A 20,571-nucleotide genomic window follows, 5' to 3' on the forward strand; every position below is an offset into this window, starting at 1 on the left:
GAGAAAACCTTTTTGTTTCGGTGCCAGTAAAATTGTGGAAGAGAGTTTTGTGAAATCACCCAGATTTGCATACCAAGACACTCGCTGCATCACAGTCTGCCCTTGCTCTCTGGTTTTTGCTAGCAACAAATAACTGTGATCGCCATGTGCTGCCTCTGGATGTTAGCTTCAGAAAAGGAAGAACCTAAGTCTCATTTGAGTCTCTGACATCCTCTAGTCTGGGATATTTGCAAGTTAAAGAAAGTTAAATAATTAGACTACAGTTTTTCATGTTAACATCAGAGCATAAAGCTGGTGACTGTCTCCGTTCAGTAGATACCGCTTATATTCTATGTTCAAAAGGCAGGGAAGAAGCGACACAGTTTAGACCGTCTAACTGAGCTATCAGAGAGATAGCATATAAGTCTTCTGAACCTTAAAACCTTGCCATTTCAGAATTTTGCCATTTTGAAATTAAGCCTGAAGCTCTAACTGAATAATATACCCACCTTTTATAAGATTAAATTAGCTGAGGCATTGTGAAAAATATCACCACAGAAACATAAAACTTCACGCTATATTTGAAGAGCCCAAGGAACATAAAGCTGTACTTGGTTGGATTTTGCAGGGTTTGGGCGTGTGTGCTATTTTTCCTGTAAAGGCAGATGTACTGGCTTTTTATACAGGATTTTTAAAAATGTGAAGCTTTCATGTAGAACAACACAAAAGAAAGCCTAAAAAGTTCTCTCTGACTTTACCTTTTAGTCCTTTTTACTCTTCCTTTATGTTTTTTAAAAGCTCCAAGAAACTCCCCCAATTTGTACTTATGTTAGAAAGATACCTTCTGACAACAGAGCTTTTTTTTTACCCGTCCATCTGTCCTGACCAGGGAGAAATAAATGTAGAGTCAGCAGAAATCTGTGGTTGCTTCTGCAGTGCTTGATTGGAACCTCATCAGTTCAGTGGGCGCTCACCACAGTTACCTCTTTGCCCGGGGACCAGGCACAAACCCAGGGTACACAGATGGAAACAGAGGACTAAGGTTGTGCCAAAAAGTGGGCCAGTAACGTAGAGGATATTTGGCAGCACAGATGCAAATAGTGAAATAAAACAAACTGAAAGAATTAGTTAGAGGACTCTCACAATCCATTCTTACAGCAACATTATTAGTGGAGCAAGTACTTACACAAGTCAATTGTAATGGTTAACTCCAAGAAACAAACCAAAGCATATCATAGAAACAGCTGTACTTCAGTAACATCATAATGAATGAAATAACAAAGGACATCTTGAAAGAGAAAAGATATCTATGGAATTTTCAAGACAGTCCTTTGCAGACCCTAATAAAAATTTGGGGGCCAAAGTTCAGTTTGTTACTATTAACAACTACTAAAAACATTTAACTGTGTGTGTCCTAACAAATATAACTGCAAAGTAGGATACATTTTTGTCTGTACTTCATCCCAAACCCTTTTGACAACCAGTAAAAATGTTCTCAGATATGACAGAAACCATTCCAGCAAATTCTGAAGTGAAGCCTTCCAACAGAACCGTTACACTGACCTGAGCAGCACGCTGGGTACCGCAGCGGCTAATAACATGTATCCAAAGAGATAGTCCGTGGTCTGGGCCCAGGATATCCAGTCATTACGTATGATGATGACCATAGTTCACAACTTCATTTCTCATGAGCACTTCAGCACTTCATGGGGATACTTTTAAGACCAACCTGGACTCTTAAAGGACTTCCACAAACATTAATTCTTTCATTTACCTCCAATCTGGAAACTGTAATACTGTGAAACTAAGTGGTGAAAGTTCCAGACAAAAGATAGCACCTAATTGCAGTATCCATATTCCAGCTACAGCTGTTGACTGAACATTGGAATTAAATACCACCTTTCTCAAATGCAGATATGGCAGCAACTCCAGACCTATAGATTATGGTGAAACCAACAGCAGCAGATTACCAACTCCTTAGCCTGGAAATGTTCCATGGCTAATTCAGACTGGGGAAGCCTAAGCAGCTGTCAGCACACTCATGAAATGAGTGGAGCAGAACCATGCTAAAGATGCTGTAAAAAGATTTAACTGGATGTGGAATGGTTCAGATAGAATAACAGCTCAGCTATTCTTGCTAACAACCCAAAGTAAGTGTATGATAACATTAGAAAACACCCCGCAATCTGAGACAATGCAGGAAAAATATGCAGAGGAAAAAGAATCTATTCAGAAGCAATTTGATTTTTTTTTCCTCATAAAATGAAAACTTCAATTACAATTTTTATTTTTCCCCGAAACAATAACGTAGCAGTATTTACTAAGAATGTTACAAACTGCATTTAAAAGTATCTATCACTGACTAATTCAAAAGTGAAAATGAATGTTTGAAAAAGACTCAACAGACATTTTAGGATGAGAAGAACAAAGGAATGCTTTCATAATGCAAAAGATTAGGAAGTTTTCAATGAAGTATGAGACGTATTTATTCTATCTTTAAAGCTACTCATATCAAGAGAATGCTACAAGTTGCTTATACAATAATATTCCATTATTCCATTATCATTCTACTCCAGACTCTCAAAATCCCCCAATAACCTGATGCTACTATAAAAAAGCCTGCTATAAACATGAAGGTTACCTTAAATTAAAGGTGAAGCTATTAAAAACCATCCCACATCCCACCAGACTGGAATTAATTCCATTCCGGACTTACTGAACTTAGAAGTTTGCAGTAAACTACATTGGGTTTCTTCGGTTATAAAAATTCAAGATGTTCATTATTAACCGTCCTAGAATGACTTACTGTGACTGTTGTTTTAGAGGTTACCTTTGAGGGAACACTGAACAAAGAAAAATTTGGATAATAACTTTAAGAATTTTGACAGTTACAGAACCACTAAATTATTAAATTGCTTTATACTTTTAGACTTAAAAGATTGCTTCTACTTTGGATAGAGTATTTTTTATCCCTACTGTAAATTTTACATCTCAAATGAAAAATATTTACTACTCTGTCTCATCATATTTTTGCCAACACGCATGTTTTAAAACTTGTGCTGTTCTGAAAAGAAGAAAGAAGGCAAAGCATCTATACTTGACCCAGGTCTGCAGATGGAGGGAGAAGAAAGACAGTCAACTTCAAACTATTGTTTTCATTTAGGTTTGGGGACAAGGAGAATCCAATGCAGTTCAGCTAAGGTTGTATTATTGTGACAGAGGGGCAGGAAAAGGGGAAAGGAGAGAATTTTTAGCATCATCCAGTTCCAGTGATTTTAAATTGATCTCTGGCTCTTCATGCTATCTGGTGAGGTAGGTTTCACTTCAGCCTACAGGGATTTCAGAACCATATTTAAACTTATCCTCAACATCTCTCATTATTTGGAAGAAAAAAGTCAATATGAGTTTTACAAAACTTAGAGAGGTCTAAATTAAATAGCTTGGCCATCATCTATTGTCAAAGTTCCTGGCAGAGAAAAAATTACCACAAAGACAACTGACATCCAAACCAATGCACTTAAAGCATGTATTCATACTTGGTAATCAAAAAAGTTTCATTTCAGACACTGACTTTCCTTTTTGAAAGGCGGGGGGAAACCTGCATATGGACTGAGTCCTCTGCAGTGGTTAGTCTGTCATCCAGCCTTCAAGAAGCACTCAGTTCAGAATGGCCACGACAGATGCAGCCTCTTCTCCCACCAATAGTTTAGGAACACCAAAGAAATTTGCAACATGAAGGGAGAGTGACAGTCACACAAATTTCTTAAAAACTGAGGATCATGATTGTCCCACCTAGGAAATTGCTTATTATCAAACACAAACCATAATTAAATAAATCAAGATGACTCTTCAAAATGAAAATATTGATCTAGCTGCATACCATAGAAAATGTATATTATAAAGGATAAAACACAAATCAGACATGACATAAAACTACTCAGTCTGAATGAATTATCGTGCAGCTATTACAGCTCTGTCAGCTGTCATTGTATCTACCATGCTTGAATTCACCTGCTGTTTAACCTTTGGTAGATAGATCATCTGGAACTGGCAAAAATTTAGAGTGAATCAGGCATTTTAAAGTGCCGATGCTCAAAAGTACAAGGTAAATTACACTAATCATCTTCCTGTTGAAAGCCCCCACAAAATGCTTTTAGCCTAGTGATTTTATTTATTGAAGTGGGTCTGTCCAAACTTGTTTTTCAAGAAATAATGGCTTTAAAACATGCATAAAAGAAAAACAAAATACTACAAATATATGTCACACTTTCACTACAAGAGGAAATTAATTAAATTTTTTGAGGAAATTAATAAAATGGAAAATTAAGGCATCAAACTGCAACTGAATGAGGTTGAAAACCATGACAAATGTTTAACTTTTTCCACAAACTGCAGAAACACCCCAGAACCACCACACTCGCACATCTGCGCTCTTCCAAAATCCCCACTGCCCTTTGCTACACTTCATGCACTTCCCCATAATCTCCATTTATCCTTACCAGCTGCACTCCACTACCCACAGCTTCAGTCATTAAATTGAAATATGAACGAAAAAATGTGCTTGATTCAAGAAACCAGGAAAGCGGAGGCAGGAAAGATGGAAGAATAATAATTTAAAGAGTATAACTATCTCTTGTGTTCAAATTTCCTGTGCCTGGCTGGCTAACTAAATTGTGCGCGCATTTCTAAGAACTCAAATCCACCATCTTGAGGGTGGGAAACCAGTCTCATTGCTGTGTGAGGTGGCAGGCTTTGCACCTTCATCTTTTCCAGGCAATCCACTTATTACACCTTGGAATACAACTGCGTCAGAGCTGGAATAAAGTTACAGGGGATAGTAACTATCACCATTAAGAAGTGCAGGGAGAAAGCATGTAAAGACTTTAATAATCAAGACTTGCTTTAACAGTATAAGCCAAGCATAGAAGAAAAAAAAAAACTGTGAATGAAAAGGTTGGAACAAATCCACAGTGCTAATTAAGCAAAACAACTAAAGCACAAGGCATTTCATCAGGACTGCTGAGCAGCTGCCCAGGGAAGGGACAGAGAGGAAGAGGCTGGATGTGAGGTCACAGAACCCTGGCAGACATTAAATCTCAGTAAATTGTTCCTACCAAAACTGTGGTCATTATTATTATGAGACACAAATTTAAAACTGACACATGCTTTTTGTTATGAGTGACATAAGTTAATATATTGAAAACATTTCTATAAAATAGAGCCTTTGAATTTTTCATACTTCAGTCAATGTGGAATAGCAAGCAACACAAGACCTGTGAAGTGCTGCACCAGAAAAGAATGAGGAATTATACTCTGGGCATGGGAAAACATTATTTAAACATAGTAATTGGCAATGTTACCCTGATTTGTTAATCTAAACACAGATACCTATAACTTATTGAAATTCCATAGTTTGCGTTTTCAATCCAAATATTTGAGCATTCTTTTCTACATATTTTTCTATTTCACCTTGATTTAATATAAATAACAGCATCAAAACTTTCATTACAATAATTCATATGAACCCCAGACTACTGGATGCCAAGGTAGCTAAAACTCACACTGAATTAAAATAGCAATTTGTAAATTAAGAATGCAAGAATCTAGCTCACATGCCTCCATAGCCAAAGTAGAGAGCTCTCCTAAAACCCTTGAGGGCTTTTTACTTGTGTTTGAAACACAAAGGATTAGATTTCTAAAGCTTCTTTCTGAATTTAATTGGACAAGTATAACTTTTAAAGTAGTCCATCTGCCTGGAGCACAGCAGTCGTGATGGGAAGTGGAGAATGCTACTGCAGTATTTGGATAAATTCTCAAACAAAACAGTAAAAGGCCTCCAGTAATTAGTGGATGATATGAGAATTCAGAACTTGGCACTGGAACTTTATTTGCAGAAAACGTTTGACTTGTTTATTGTGTATACTTGTTTCCAGTGAACAAGCAGTACAGTGATTTAAGTGACTTAATGCTAGCATATCATGAAAGTAAAATTTGGTGTTAATGTACATATTTGTTTCCTTGATATCTTATGCAACATTTCTCTCTGCAGTGAAATCATCCAACACTCATTTTCTTCTAAAACTTAATAATAGAATAATATCAGATTATTACTTTGCTTAAATTATATTACATTGCTTAAATGTTACATGAGGCTAGATAACAGTTTGTTATATTCTGCAACAAGATCTTTCCCACTGCACCCACCTCATCAATTCTTGTAAATTAAATAGGGTAAAGTTTGTGTAATGCTTAAACAAAAGGTACACTAAGAAATTTTTCACTCTGAGGGTGATGAGACCCTGGCCCATGTTGCCCAGAGAAGCTGTGGATGTCCCATCCCTGGAGGTGTTCAAGGCCAGGCTGGATGGGGCTTTGAGCAACCTGGTCTGGTGGGAGGTGTCCTTGCCACAAGGCAGGGGGTGGGACTGGATGATCTCTAAGGTCCCTTCCAACCCAAACCATTCTATGAGTCTATGATTCTAATGAAACCATCAGTGAATTAACAGGGAACAGGATTAATAGCAAATTAAACTATGTGGAGAATTTAGCCCGAGTCTTAAAATTCACTGTAATCCTAGTAGCAAACTATGTTGGATTAATAAAAATCCCACAGAATATTTCCCACATTTCACATAAATTTCATCTCTTATCCCTGTTCTATTCTAACAGCTGGTTTCAGATATAGCATAGGTTATTAAAAATACAGGAAAGATATTTCATATACAGTATATGTCATGAGTGAGTTTTGAAATTCAGGACTTAAAATCTGTTACTAGTCCAGCACTATTCATTGCATATACCAAATTTTGGCTCAAACTACTCTGGAATGATTTGGGTAGGAGAATTCACATTCGTAAGGAAGTCTATCACACAGATTATTTGGGTAAGAAACTGCAAAACCATCCTTAACACTGTAGAAACCTAGAGTGAGAAGTCCTGGATAAAATACATAGAAGTTAAATGTGCACAATTTGAACAAAGTATATATGGCATACACTCACCTATATGGCCTATCTCAGGAAGCCATAACAAATCTAAATTTGTAGCAGAAAGTTTGCCAACAAAATTCTATCAAAGTCACTTACAGATTGAAATATTGAAGCAACAAGATTAGTCTTGGCCTATGTGATTGATAGTGATATTTGAAGCTGTTTACTCACACGGGTCAAGTGCAAGACTTAGTTTTCACTTTTACTGCCTTTATGTTGTCTTACTGCAGCTTTAGAACATCACGTGTTAATTAGCAATGCATTGTTACATGCATACCATACTCTGCTGTGCCACCGGTCAACACATCATAGCACGTGAGTTCATATTCCAGGGAAGAGGGAACAGTACACTGCACCACCCTTCAATGAGTAAAAGGTACCATTAATGAGCCTGGGTGTGACTGCCTACCTTACACAAATCATTCGTCTCTACACTCGAGCACAAACTTGTAGACAACCCATCCCGATACATCCATAACCTGCATTTGGAGTGACAATTCAATGGCACTTCAAATTTCACTAATAACACCACTTTTACAGAACAAATACAGAGAACTTGAAAGTAGTCAGTGCTCATTACACCTTAAACTATGAATAAAATGTCCCTGTGTCAAACATCCTCATAACTGAAGTGGCAGTTGTGATAAATGGGTCAAAGCTTTATTTTTGGGGGTACAAAAAAGATTAGTGGTTACATTACACTTGAAAGAGACTAAAATATTTGCAACTAAAATTTTGGTAGGAGCTGGCTCCATAATAAAATATATTCTCTTACTTTCCTCCAGTCTTCCTAATGCAATACATGGTTGTTATGACTATATTATTGTCCCGCTTTTCAGAAATTTAAGTTTTAGTTGTCACTCAAAATGTTCAGTGTTTGTTTTTTCACTTTGAGCTCTGGAGAACCGTGACAAACCACAGCTTTACAGGCCAGTCTCCTGCATGCAAGCTGAGTAGAACACTACTCATACATGCTGCCAGTTTCAGTCTTGATTCCCAAATAATTGATACTGCATGGGAAAGAGATTTCATCTCCCCAGCAGAGGCTCCATTTGCATAATTCACATTAATTAATTACATCAGGATAATTAATTTTTCCTTGACCTAGAGTTGTACACAAATCCAAATACTTTGAAATGAGCATCTCTCAAAAAATAAAGAAAAAAATTTGCATTTTATTTGAACTGTAACTTGCCTCCAAATTAAGAACTCACATTTGTACTGTTCAGTTTTTTGTTCATTTTTTAATAAGATGATTTAATAGCCATTTTCAAATATAAAGATTTAAGTTCTATATTTGGTACCAGATTCAGGCCCGCACATGAATACTGATCCCAAAGAAAAAACTACTACCCATAACTACTACTATAACCATTTTTGGGGTTTTATATTTCATATGAAGAAAAATTTAGGCACTTCAACATTATAAAACATTCCTCAGTTTCTGTACAAGTATCTTACTGTCAAAGTTACAAAACCACTGGGGATGAAAAGTTGTTAGGAGACAGCAGAAGAAAATTACAGTGTTTGGAAGTTTGTTCATCTACAACTGTTGTCTTTTTACTTTCAGGAAAGTTTTCCTGTTATTCTGCATTTGCTGGTTATTGAGCCTGGACCACTCTTTGATGCCAAAGTATTTACAGAACTTCCACAAATGAAACAGTCCCTGGGATATGACTGGCCTTGTTCTTGCATCAACTGAAGGAACAACTAGACATGGATAACTCTTGTCACTGAAACCCACCAGATGCTGGATTTTTGCCTGGTCAGAAGTGCTTACATTTTGCTTAACTGTTTGGGAAAATTAGTTTCATTTGCAACATTAAAAAGATGGCTGAAGAAGAAAAACTCTCTCTGAAGAAAGCAATTCAGCTTGGTACTAATGGATATATTCCAGCAGTAAAGCTATGCATCAAAAATGAAAAAGCCCCCAAAACTTATTATGCTGGTTGTTTAGACAACATGCAAATAAAACAGATGTGACTGGTCCATCATTTAAAAAAGAGCTGGATCACTAATGGAGCACTGATTGTCAAATACGAGCCCTCAGGAAAGCCATAGATACAACCCCACCTTTAAATGAGTTAAGTGTAAGCATAACAGCCTATTGCAATTTTGTAATATGAAGATCACATTAGCTTCAGAACACAAGGATTTCTGCATTCCCTACCTACAAGAAATCTTTCCTTAAACTTGACATTTAATTTCTTTATCTTAGGTGTTTGGTCTAATCGGCAATTAAATTTGAAAGAGAGCATGTCAGTTAAAAGTATGCACAGTAACAACAAGCAGAATGAAAAATTTAGCTTCTTCAGGAGTAAGGTATTCATCCGCATCTTGGGAACAATCTTAATATACGGTTCAAATGACAAATGAAATGGGTCGCAAAGAAACACGTTACTTACAGACTTTAAATTGCGATTCAATGGCCCAGCAAAACCTGAAAATGCGCCCAGTGCTATTGAAAAGGAACAGTCTGGATTCAGCTGACTTTATGAGACAGCCGCACCACCGCAGGACCAAATCTCAGCAAGTTCGATTCAAGGATGATGGTGTGAACACAAAGACGGAAATGGATACCAATCCTGCCCAAGATATAGCATTCACAACCAGAAAAACAGAAATCTTTAGGGATCATGATTTTTTGCTACATCAATCTCCATCTTTTCCAAGGGCTCAGATGGGGCTTCGGAATATTGCCATACAAACATCTCCCAGCCTCAGGAAACACTTCCCGGTTTTCAAAAAGAAAAAGCTGACAGTAAGCAAATCGTTAACAGAAATGCCAACCGAACCTGCAAATTCTATCCAAGTAAATGGCAATCTTTCAGAACAAGACATTATGTCTTCTGATCTCTGTTATTTAAGAATAGCTAATGATTTGGAAGATGGATTTGGGAATAGTGAGGTGGACGGTGAGTTAAGTCAAAGACCATCAAAAGCACAAAGCAATGGACCTAGTCACTCAGACAATTTCTCAGCATCAGAGAAGACAACTGTTTCTACACAGGTGCCTGAATACATACACATGAGTTTTCCACAAGACAGCAATGTTTCCATGGATGCACCAGACCCAACCATGAATTTAAGTAATTCATTGCATTCTTCTACTGTCATAAATAGCAATGAAAATAATGAAAACAGCATGCTGCCATCTAATTGTGAACAAGCATACCCTTGCCTAAGCAATTCTACTAACTGCAGGGAATGTAATCCTCATTCTGACTCTTGTGAAGCAGATAAAAGTGATTCCAAGTTGCTTGTAGCCAGCAAAGAGGCAAGCAGTAAGGAAACTACTCCATTATCACCTCCATCAAACCACAGTTCATCTCCTTGTCTCCTCAGAGACTACCAACAGACAGGAGAGCACAAAACAGACTCCAGCTGTGTGACATTAACAAATGATGATCACACAATAATGTCATTGACCAGCAGTAACACATCAAAACCTATTCTGTCATGTAATACTGACACCGAGAAAAATTCTACCCAGTCAGATGTTTCCCAGTGTAACAGCTGTTTAGAAGGATTTCACATAAAGTCTTATCTGCCAAGGAATGAAATAAACCCACAAACCAACAAAGAGATTAGTGAAATAAATCAAATTCATTTGGCACGTGGCGAACTCTGTGCCCTACAAGGCAGGCTGCAGTCTGTAGAGGAATCCTTGCAGTCAAACCAGGAGAAGATTAAAGTCCTTTTGAATGTAATCCAAGACCTGGAAAAATCCAGAGCCCTCAGTGAAGGGTATGGTGCATTTTAATACCAGTAATTCATCAGAAGTGTAAAGTAGATGTTAGCATTCTTTTAACCTTTGCTACTGAAAAAAATCTTTCCTGCGATATTTAAAGATGAGTTTGCAAAAATGGTATTTTACGCCTTTTTTCTGGTATTTGGGGCTCCGCAGAGAAGCAGGTCTCTTTATGGGTTGGCTTTAGCTGACACCGCCTTTACTAAATCCAGTGAGAGTTTATTAACTCCCTTTTTAATTTTGATTTATGGTATCAGATACAAAGCCACTGACAACTGAGAGTTGGCAGTCTCTGTCTAGCTAAAATCTGGATGCAGTAGAACAACAAAACCCAACAGTCTAATATACTAATGCAGTACAACAGAAAGCTATGGCAAGCCAACTATCTCTAGCCACTACCAACTAGCAAGGTCAGATATGCATTTAGTGCCAAAGCAGTCCTATTGCTGAAAGTTTATATCAGCAAAAAACACGTTTCTGTTCAATGAATTATTACTGCCTTCATAAGCAAACAAAAGTATTAGGGCTAAAGCATAGCATCTGCAGACATTTGGGGACCACACTGCTAGTTACACTTCACGATAGCACAGCCAACAGCTGCCTAAAGGGAACGCCCCAAGGAAAGGGGCACAGTGTCAGGGAACTTCAAGAGCTTCAATATGTCAAGAAAATTTCACAGGAGGTGGAGGTAGGTGCTTAAAAGGGATTAAACCTATGAACATACAGCATGGGAAGACTGTTAGCAAGAACTCACTTCGGAATCTCAGAGTTTGGAATGACTCTGCTTTCTGCACTATCATAGGAATGCATGACCTGCATTTAATTTTAGTATGCTCTCATAGGGACTACTAGCCAAGGCTGCAGGCATTATTTAACTTATCTATGCATTATAAATAATAACAGTAATAATATAAATGCAACTAATGTTTAAACATTGGACATTTTTGTAGGACAAGGTTAAAATAGAACTTTAAATATTTCTACGCTCAAAACAGGTTTTAGAATATCCTAATAATGCCTTCCAAACCATTAACAGCAGCTCCTACTTATAGTAAATGCATCTAGGATACACTTTCAAGTTCTGTTTTATGATAATGCAGTATACCCATCAAATAACTTTTGTCTTTGAGAAACCCACAAATAAATTTTTCTAGGTATCGAGAGAATAAAGGTTCCATTTTACTTTATTTTTTAAAGATAAACCAACATGAAGTCCATGTTATCATACATTTCCTTTTATACCTAGCACAGCTAGCTTAGGCATTCGGAATAATCATTTATGCGCAACTGGTTTGTGCGTAAAACTGCATCCTTCGTTTTAAAATCAGACCATGTGTATCAACAGTATTTACTGAGTACTATTAAGGAATACATCTGATAATCTTCCATATTTCCACAAACGCTGCAAACACCACCAAAAGAAGGCTGCATTGAGACTTTTGTGTAGGTTCAATCTCACAGAAATAGCCCAGACCATGACACTGATTTGCCTGACTTGGCACCGAGTCTTTGCACTTGTTCCCATGTGGACAGAAAAGGTTTGTGTGGTTGTGCAAAAGCTGTCAGGATATAACTAACTGAAGCCACAATTTTATACGGTCCAGTTTTCTTACAGCTTCTGGAGAAAAATAAATCTATTCTGAAGTATACTTTGTTTCTCAAAGTATTCTATTTGGGGCTTGAAATTACATTTCTGATAAACAATTATCCAACTTGCACTCCAAACACAAATTTACACTCATTAAAAAAAATAAAATAATATAAATCAAGTTAACGTGATTTTACTCTGTACAGATTACCTTTTTTATCTGGAAACATTAACCAGTAATGTCCATCTGGCTGTCAGCTTTAAAATATTTCTGTTAGTTTCCACTATGCTCACGCAAATTTTTATTCCATGTAACCATCTCCCTGTATAATTCAGCTCCAACTACCTTCTCACAGAGGGTTGCCCTCAGTCATTTTTCTCTATCTGAAAAGCTCAAACAATTTTCTAGTGCCAACTCTGAAATAGCTCAGGCACAGCAGACAGAATCCAGGTAGACACAGCGATAACAAAATGCAAACACACCAAAATCCAAAAGTTTGGTTTAGAAGCAAGATCCAAGGCAGGGGTGGAGAATCCCAAGTATGTCTGTAGAATATTTCATACAATTATCACCCAAATATGGACTTCAGAAAACTGCAGAAATTCTCCCCAACATGTAGTTTTGTAGGACAGAGTGGACAAGTTTCAGTTATCTTTGCAAATCTGACCATTACAAAGAGTAACTTTCAGTAAAGCACCACCAGATTATTCAGCAATATTTATAGTCCATTTCTGCTCAGTTCCCACATGGTCAAACCCCAAAAATTTTGCCAAATATCTTGAAGTTTCGCGCTGAGATTCAATGTTAACCTTCAACCCATCTTGCTAGAATCTTCTAGTAATAAAACTGAGCATTCCAAGTACTTGTGGAGGTGGCATAACAACACATGTGAAGAACCTCCACTTCAATTCCAAAAGCAATCAGACAATTATTTTGGTACCAACTCAACTCCCCTAATTCAAATAAAACTCATTAAATATAAGTGTTATGCATCCTTCAGATGTAATGAGCCACTGACCTCAAACTGTTTCTGCTACAGATCTCTCCATCATAAAAACAATTCAACTCTAGTTGGTGTTAAGCATGAAAGTAACTTCTCTGTTTTCTCAATACTCCAAATTTGTATACAATCAGCAGTAAAAACCTGACTTCTTTATAATCAAGTGAGGAAACATGAAAAGGGGAAAGAACGGAAGGAATAAAGGTAGAGGTCAGATTAATTCACCAAAAGTATAGATATTCAAATAGGTTCAAGTGTGTTTATAAGAAGCAGTTGCATGTCTAAGTGTTTTCATGACAAGTATTCGTGCAAGAACCAACAACCAGAATCTTAAAAGCATGAAGTGGGAAAGATGCAAGACAAAAACACAAATCAACACAGGTTTTGGGCTTTTTAAAGCAACCTTCTAATTTAGAATTTCACACTAGAATTTTTAGTAAGGATAACAGAAGCAGTGAACAGAATTATTTTTATTCACGAAAGATTCAAAGATCGGTTAATGTATCTATAAATACACATCACATGAACTACTGTCTATTACAGGCGTAACTTCTATCACACCGGGCAAGACCTCAACAACTGCAGCACCTGCCAGAACACCGCATGTATCATTTACAGGTACTTCGCTCCTTCACCCAATTTTGTATTGCCTGTATCTCCCTCACAAATGTACAATACAATGTTTTGCTCACTGCTATGAAAGGTCTCAGTTATTACTAATCCAGTGTTTAACAAAAGCCCCAGTGGTATGTGTGAGGTGGTTTGTTTGTTTTCCCCAGTAGAAAACAATTAATATTGGCGTTATCTGAAAGAGGTACTGTATTTCTGAGAATTCAACTAGAAATTTCCCACTAACATTTCACAGCATTATTGTTACTAGCATGCTTCGAAAAGCTTTGATACCATTTCTCTCTTTGTGTGTTACATTTTTAAAGCTAGGATTTCTGTAATAAATTTAGATCTTGGGAAAGATAAACACTCAATTCTCCAAATGCCAGAAAGCTATAGCTACAGTTCATGTTTATGTGCAAAACAAAAACAAACCTCCCACACTTCTCTCTTCAGTAAATGTTTATTTGTTATTATTTTGAGAGAGTGCAATTTGAGTGTAAGTTACTCCAAATTTAAACCGCAGTTTATGTTAAACTCTTATGACCAAAAGCTCTGTAGTATTGTGTTCTGGAAGCCCTACACGTTTCAAATACTGTGTCTATACAAACACACTGTAAGAGTCTTCAGTTTGCCAGCCATCCACACTGGTTCTTTTGAACCTTACCTGTATTTCTGTGCACATATCTGCTTTTATCTAATTAACATCTTGGCTCTCATTCGACATCAAGAATTATGGGTTTCAATGGAGAAAATTAGTTATGTTCTACTTTCCTGTTAACTAATACCATTCATCTCAAAGACTTACCTATTTGCTTAATTTCGTATATTTTTAGTCCTAGCAGGTCTCCTAGCAGGAGACGTTCCCATTTAACAAAGTTAAGAATGTGAGAGTTTTGAGTCCGTGCCAAGCCTGTGACTAAGTTAGATACAGCATCAGAATCTGAGGGCTGAATAAAATGCATTGAAAGGTCATCCTAGTATATTTTCTTTTTTTTCCTCCCCCTTATTTTTTGTCCCATTGCTCTGGGCGCAATGCTGGAGTTCTTAGCTCACAGAAAGAAGAAGGTTTGCCTCAGAGAATATGAAGAAATGAACTTACTTTAAAAGCAGCATCTTATAACCTTGTGTTTTAACCAATATTGAAAACATGCCAAATTATTCTAATGATTCCACATGTTTTTTAAAGAGGGAATTTCTCAACTTATTAGCTTAAATGTCTTCATTCTTCCATAGTGTAGAATATGACTTCAGACAACAAGAAGGAAGATTTCATCAGATTTTGAAAACGCTGGACCACACAGAGCAAAATCCACCTTCAGCTTCACCTCAGAAGCTACCATCCGATCATCCAGCTCCCGAGAAAAAGGAGTTAAGAAGAAAAACAAAAAAGGTGAAAAGAAAATGCTTCTGGTGGATTTGACTTCCTTATGGATCCTTTTACATTTCAAAAGACACTAGAACAGAAAGAGGTTTGAGAGCACACACCTGAAAAGGTGCTATTACAAAACCACAAAGCTAAAGAACATTTAATTAGAGTATCTGAAAAATCGAAAGAATTGAATTTATTTAAATCATCTCACTGATTAAAGGCGCATGAAGATACTATTTTAAAAAAGAAATTGTTTCTTTCAAAAGGAAGCTTTCTCATTTTTTCCAAAGACACTTTCATATGCTTTGTAAAGAATTTTTTTTTTGACTTTCTGAAAATATCAAGGTTTAAATCTCTACTTCAAAAACCAGTGGCAGACAGCACTAAGGGTGCCACAGTCTTGATTTCCTATTTATAAGCAACATGGACTATAAAGAAAGAACTTCATTGACCTTTAAGCAGATGACATAATGAAGAACAAATTTAGGGGAATCTACATTGTTCAAACAAATCTCTCCTCAAAGGAATCAATTACAATTATTTCACATCCACACTGAAATATTTTTGTTGCTGTCATCTAACGTTTAACAACAAAAAAATTAATTTCAGGTTAAGTTTTAGTCTGTCCTTCTATTGGTTCAATTTAAAAAGCAACCATTTAGAAGTTTCAGCCATTCAATAGACTTCTCTGTAAAGAATGATAGAATCATAACACAAGAGTAGATCTTGGTAATTCTAGTATTAACCCCCTACTCAAGCGAGGTCCAATGAGGTGAATTTGAGCGCTGAGTATGTCCAAAGACAAAAATCCCTAACCCCTTGGGACAAGCTGTTCCAAATTTTTTCTGAACATCTAATCCGAGTTTCCTATGTTCTAACTTGTGTCCATTACACTCTACCCTATGCAAATACACCTTCAAGAAGAATTAGACAGATAATAAGACCTCTCTCTTCAGCCTTCACTTCTTAAAGACTGAACAGATCCAATTTTCACTGCCTCTCTTCACATGTTATGAGCTGCAGCCCGCAGTCATCTTGGTGGTCTCTCTCCAAGGAGTTGATGTCTTTCATCTACCTGGAAGCCAAAAGCCGGACACAAAGCCTCAGATGTCATCACGCAATTGCTGAATAGAGGGGAAAAAACTACTTTGGCTACTGTCTTGCTAAACTGCTTGCCCTATTTGTCCATTTAAGACCTGTATCAATACACCAAAATATACCAAGATGTGCATTTCTGGCCTTAAGATTTAAGTAAGTTGATACATGATACAAAATTGATCATAAAAAAATAATATTTAATGAACTTATCTGTATTATATAAAAAAATTATATATGCTGAAAAGATTTTATCAGATGTCAATGCAGCTATTTCTTTCCTTCCAAACCAGTCAAGTTACCAGCTAACACAGGGTCTGCCAATGTAACCTAACTTAGGGTTGCTGATACTCTTATTTTGCTCACAAAAACACGGTCACCTTTCATACAGGGAGCAAAGAGGAAAAGGTTTTCCAAAGCAAGTTTAAAGGGCACACTGTAAAGCTCAATTAATGTATTTTATGTTTAGTGGAATGTATTGCAGACCTTTTCTTAGAACTCACTCTGGTTAATTAGTTCAAATGGTGCCAGGGTATTCAACAGATTAACCCCTGGATCCTATTTTTCTAAATCATATTGTATTAATTGTGCAATGTTAGTTAAAAATGTCTGTACACTTTTGTAAACTTCTGTGTTCCTTGAATTGTTAGGGTTAATTACACATTTGAAAACACATTAAAAACAATTTTGCACAGAATAATTTTGTCTGGAAGAACTAAGTTTTTTTGATAAAATTAGTCTTCAGTTAGAAGAGATTATGTTATGTGACATGGCTTAATTTATCCAAATTCTAAAGAACTTAACAGCTTTAAAAACATTTCCATGTTAAGTTCAGTCAGTATGGAAATGACATGCACAAAATTATCATTATTTTAGAATTTTTACTAGCAAAAAGGATGCCTTTATTGAGACAGAAAAGCTCTTCAATAATAACTTGTGAGTATAACAAAGTTAAGAATTAAATTATTACATCAGAACATGCCACTGTATTACACTCAAATACTCATCTGTCTTATGCTGGTACGCCAACAGCATTCCTATTTTGCATTAGTCTCTATAATTGACATAATGAAGGATTTAATAGTTTGTAAATGGTTCTTGTGTATTAAAATAACATTTTAAGATTAACATCCTCTGAGGTAAAGGTATAATAATAAGCAACAGCAACAGACGTTACACTAGCAAACCCAGGAATTTTTTTCTGTAGTGAACAGATTTTCACTAACTTATTATTATATGAAAACGATATTTTGGTCCATCTTTTTGTTAATAAGCACAAAAAAGTTCATTTTAAGCTGTCTGATTTTTGTTTTGCATACATAATGAACACGATGCCTTCAGTAAATTTTCAAACAACCTAGATAATTCAATTTAAACAAACCATGGCATTTTGGTTCACCCCATAGCACCACTCAATTCCTGGAGCCAGTAAAACTACACAAGAACATAAATACTCTGTTTGGTTTAAGAAAGTTCAACCAAAGATAGATGTAAGTAAGGCTCTAAGTCCTTCTTATGACCTGAACGAGCATCAATACTTCTAAAAAACTGAAATATACTGATTTAAATGGTTAGAAGTTTTATATTTTAATGTCTGATCTTGACGGAATTCCGAACTGTAGAAAATTTTTAATCCTTAATCTCCCAGTCAAAATTAGCCTTTGTTTTCCATATTCCTCAGTTGCTTTTTTTTCAGTTCTCAGTCAGTAAAGTATAGATTATCCATATGTGGATATGAAATTCTCTTTTTAACATATGCACACACAGCAGTAGGGAAACACTTAAGGTATCTAGGCCAACCGACTCTCAGCTCCCAATGCTGCAATTTAAGAACATTCACTTGTCTTTCGGTCTACCCTCTGTTCAGTTTTAAAATCCACCCCCTTCAAGACATCTGTTTTCCTAGGAAGAAGATACAAAATAACAGCGCTGCTAAAGCACTGTCCTTCAGAAAGGTTGCTCCTAGAGTTCTCGACTTCAGTACAACAAAGGAGATTTTTTTTTGAATCAGCATTAGTAGCAACAGCCAGCTAAATTCTAAAATATATGCTTAAGGTCCAAACAAAAGGCTTATCTGAAACACAGACAGAACTCCCCCCTTCTCCTTGCAGAGGTTCAGACTACCATGAACAAAAACACGCAAGAATTTAACTGAAAATAAAGTATGCCTACAAAAGAATAAGCATCATAGTTTCACAATAAAACCACACCTACTAAACGCAAGAAGTTATACCCAGATTTCTCCACAGTATGTCACACAAAATAGGCTTTCTACATAAAATTTTAAAGACAATATTGGAGCAAAAGGCTATTTATACATGAAAAGGTAACAGTGGGAAAGTGTCAGTCATGGTATGCATCAACCACAGCAAGAGGGTAAGACTGCTTAGCTGCTGTATGCTTTGTTTAGATTAAACGTGAAAATTTATATCCTAGCAACACAAAATAACTAAAAATTAATAGCACTGTAACACATTATTGGAGAATCTAAAGTATGTGAAAATGTAATATGTAAGCATTACTTTTTATTGTTTATTTTTTAAATGTTTTAATAATTAATTATTAATTCATATAAGAAATGAAAGAATTACCAGATAAACATTACGCAACTTATGGTGTCAAGATTGCAAAAGCAATAGAAATTACTCCCAGAGTAGGGGATACATGTTAGAAATACACACAAACATGCTCTTAAATAAAATTCTAAAACCCATAAAGAAGCCACAAACCAAGAACAAAAAACCCCAAAGCCACAGCTACTTGACAGCACTTGCATACAAAATATTGTAGGCTTCTCTGAAAGACATATTTAAATGACAACTGCAATATGCTATTTATAAAACTTTGCACAGAACACGGCATATTCCAAAATGACTGTATGTGAAATTGCTGTTTTCAGGAGTCAACCTAACTTTCTTTAAAAATTCAGAATGTATGAATAAAATACAGATTTCTCTTGGTCATGTAACAGCAGCTTATGTAGGGCTTTTTATAGTTTTGTGCACTATAGCTCTTCTGAAAAGGTCACAATACTGAGTAATTATGCTAGCTTAGATGCAAAACAACTTCCTAATGAAATGTATTATCTAATGTATGTTTTGTAAATTTCTAGGTTCTTTAAATGTGATGTTATCTTTTGCAATAAAATGAGATGATATTTTTCTTAGGTTTCAGGAGTCAATTAATAACAAACAACAGATTACAAAGGAAACCAACAATTGCTCTCTGGAAAAGGAAATTGAATGGGAAATGAATAAATAGGTCTTTCACTGAATCATTTGCAGCTTTTCTGGGTAAAGAAAAGATTTCAATTTGATTACTGAATAAAAAAGCTGTAACTTTTAGCTAGACCATGCATATATTTGAATATATCATATTCTCCAACCAGTGCAGCTCTGTAAAATGCTTTTCTCTGGTCATTATTTCCCCAAAGAATATTCATTTTTGCAAAAGTATGCTATCAAGAGTAGCTTCAGTTAACAGAGCACAGTGTTTTCAGCAAAGTCTTTATTTGGACATTATCTTACATAAATATGGTCTAAAAACTTTTCTGTGTAGCATGACAGCATGACATCTCTTCATCATGCTAGACAGATACTGTGAACAACATCAAGTTTGAGAGTACCAAAAGAAAGCTTTAAGTGCATATGGTGGATTTATGACACTTTGTTTACCTATCCAAGCCAATACCAAAAACAAGTACTTCTGTATTCTACATGCTTCTATACATTTTACTTCTCTTATTACTGTAGTAGGACTTCACTACATCGCAATGCCTTTTTACTAAAAATCTAAGCTTCATAAAGTATTCAAGATAAAGCTTGAATAGCCAGTTTCAGACAATAAACTTGTCCCTCTATATTACAAGTTTAGAAGCACTTCTACAATGATAGACAAAGCTATTTTTTTTTTAATAGTGAAAATAACCAAGCAGCTGTTAAAGCCTGCAACTGCCAAAACATCATAATGAAGGCAAGAGTGATATTTAAGTAAGTCTTCTCTGCAGCAGTTGCAAAGAGCCAAATTACTTTTCCATCACCAGCACCTTCTCCGGAAGGGATTATGCCCTTCTTAAGCCTGCCTCTGCTCCCAGTAATTACAGGAGCAGAGCTCACAGCACGCTGCTGCTACCAGCTGAGCACAAGGCAGCACCTTCCCTTGGATTCTACTGGCATTGCAGCAAGAAA

General features: G+C 36.2%; 2 protein-coding genes across 2 annotated transcripts in view; one reads left to right on the top strand and one right to left on the bottom strand.

Annotated features, from left to right (window-relative positions):
• DOCK2 (dedicator of cytokinesis 2) overlaps nt 1-20,571 on the bottom strand; it is a 188,001-nt gene that overhangs the window by 90,747 nt on the left and 76,683 nt on the right. The window lies entirely within an intron of this gene.
• INSYN2B (inhibitory synaptic factor family member 2B) lies at nt 8,539-17,079 on the top strand. Its single transcript, XM_074156559.1, has 3 exons — nt 8,539-10,715; nt 13,852-13,926; nt 15,154-17,079. The coding sequence occupies exons 1-3, from the start codon at nt 9,334-9,336 to the stop codon at nt 15,338-15,340; spliced, it is 1,644 nt and encodes a 547-aa protein (XP_074012660.1). The 5' UTR covers nt 8,539-9,333; the 3' UTR covers nt 15,341-17,079.

The sequence above is a fragment of the Numenius arquata genome, chromosome 11 (genome assembly GCF_964106895.1).
Source record: "Numenius arquata chromosome 11, bNumArq3.hap1.1, whole genome shotgun sequence".
Taxonomy (NCBI): domain Eukaryota; kingdom Metazoa; phylum Chordata; class Aves; order Charadriiformes; family Scolopacidae; genus Numenius; species Numenius arquata.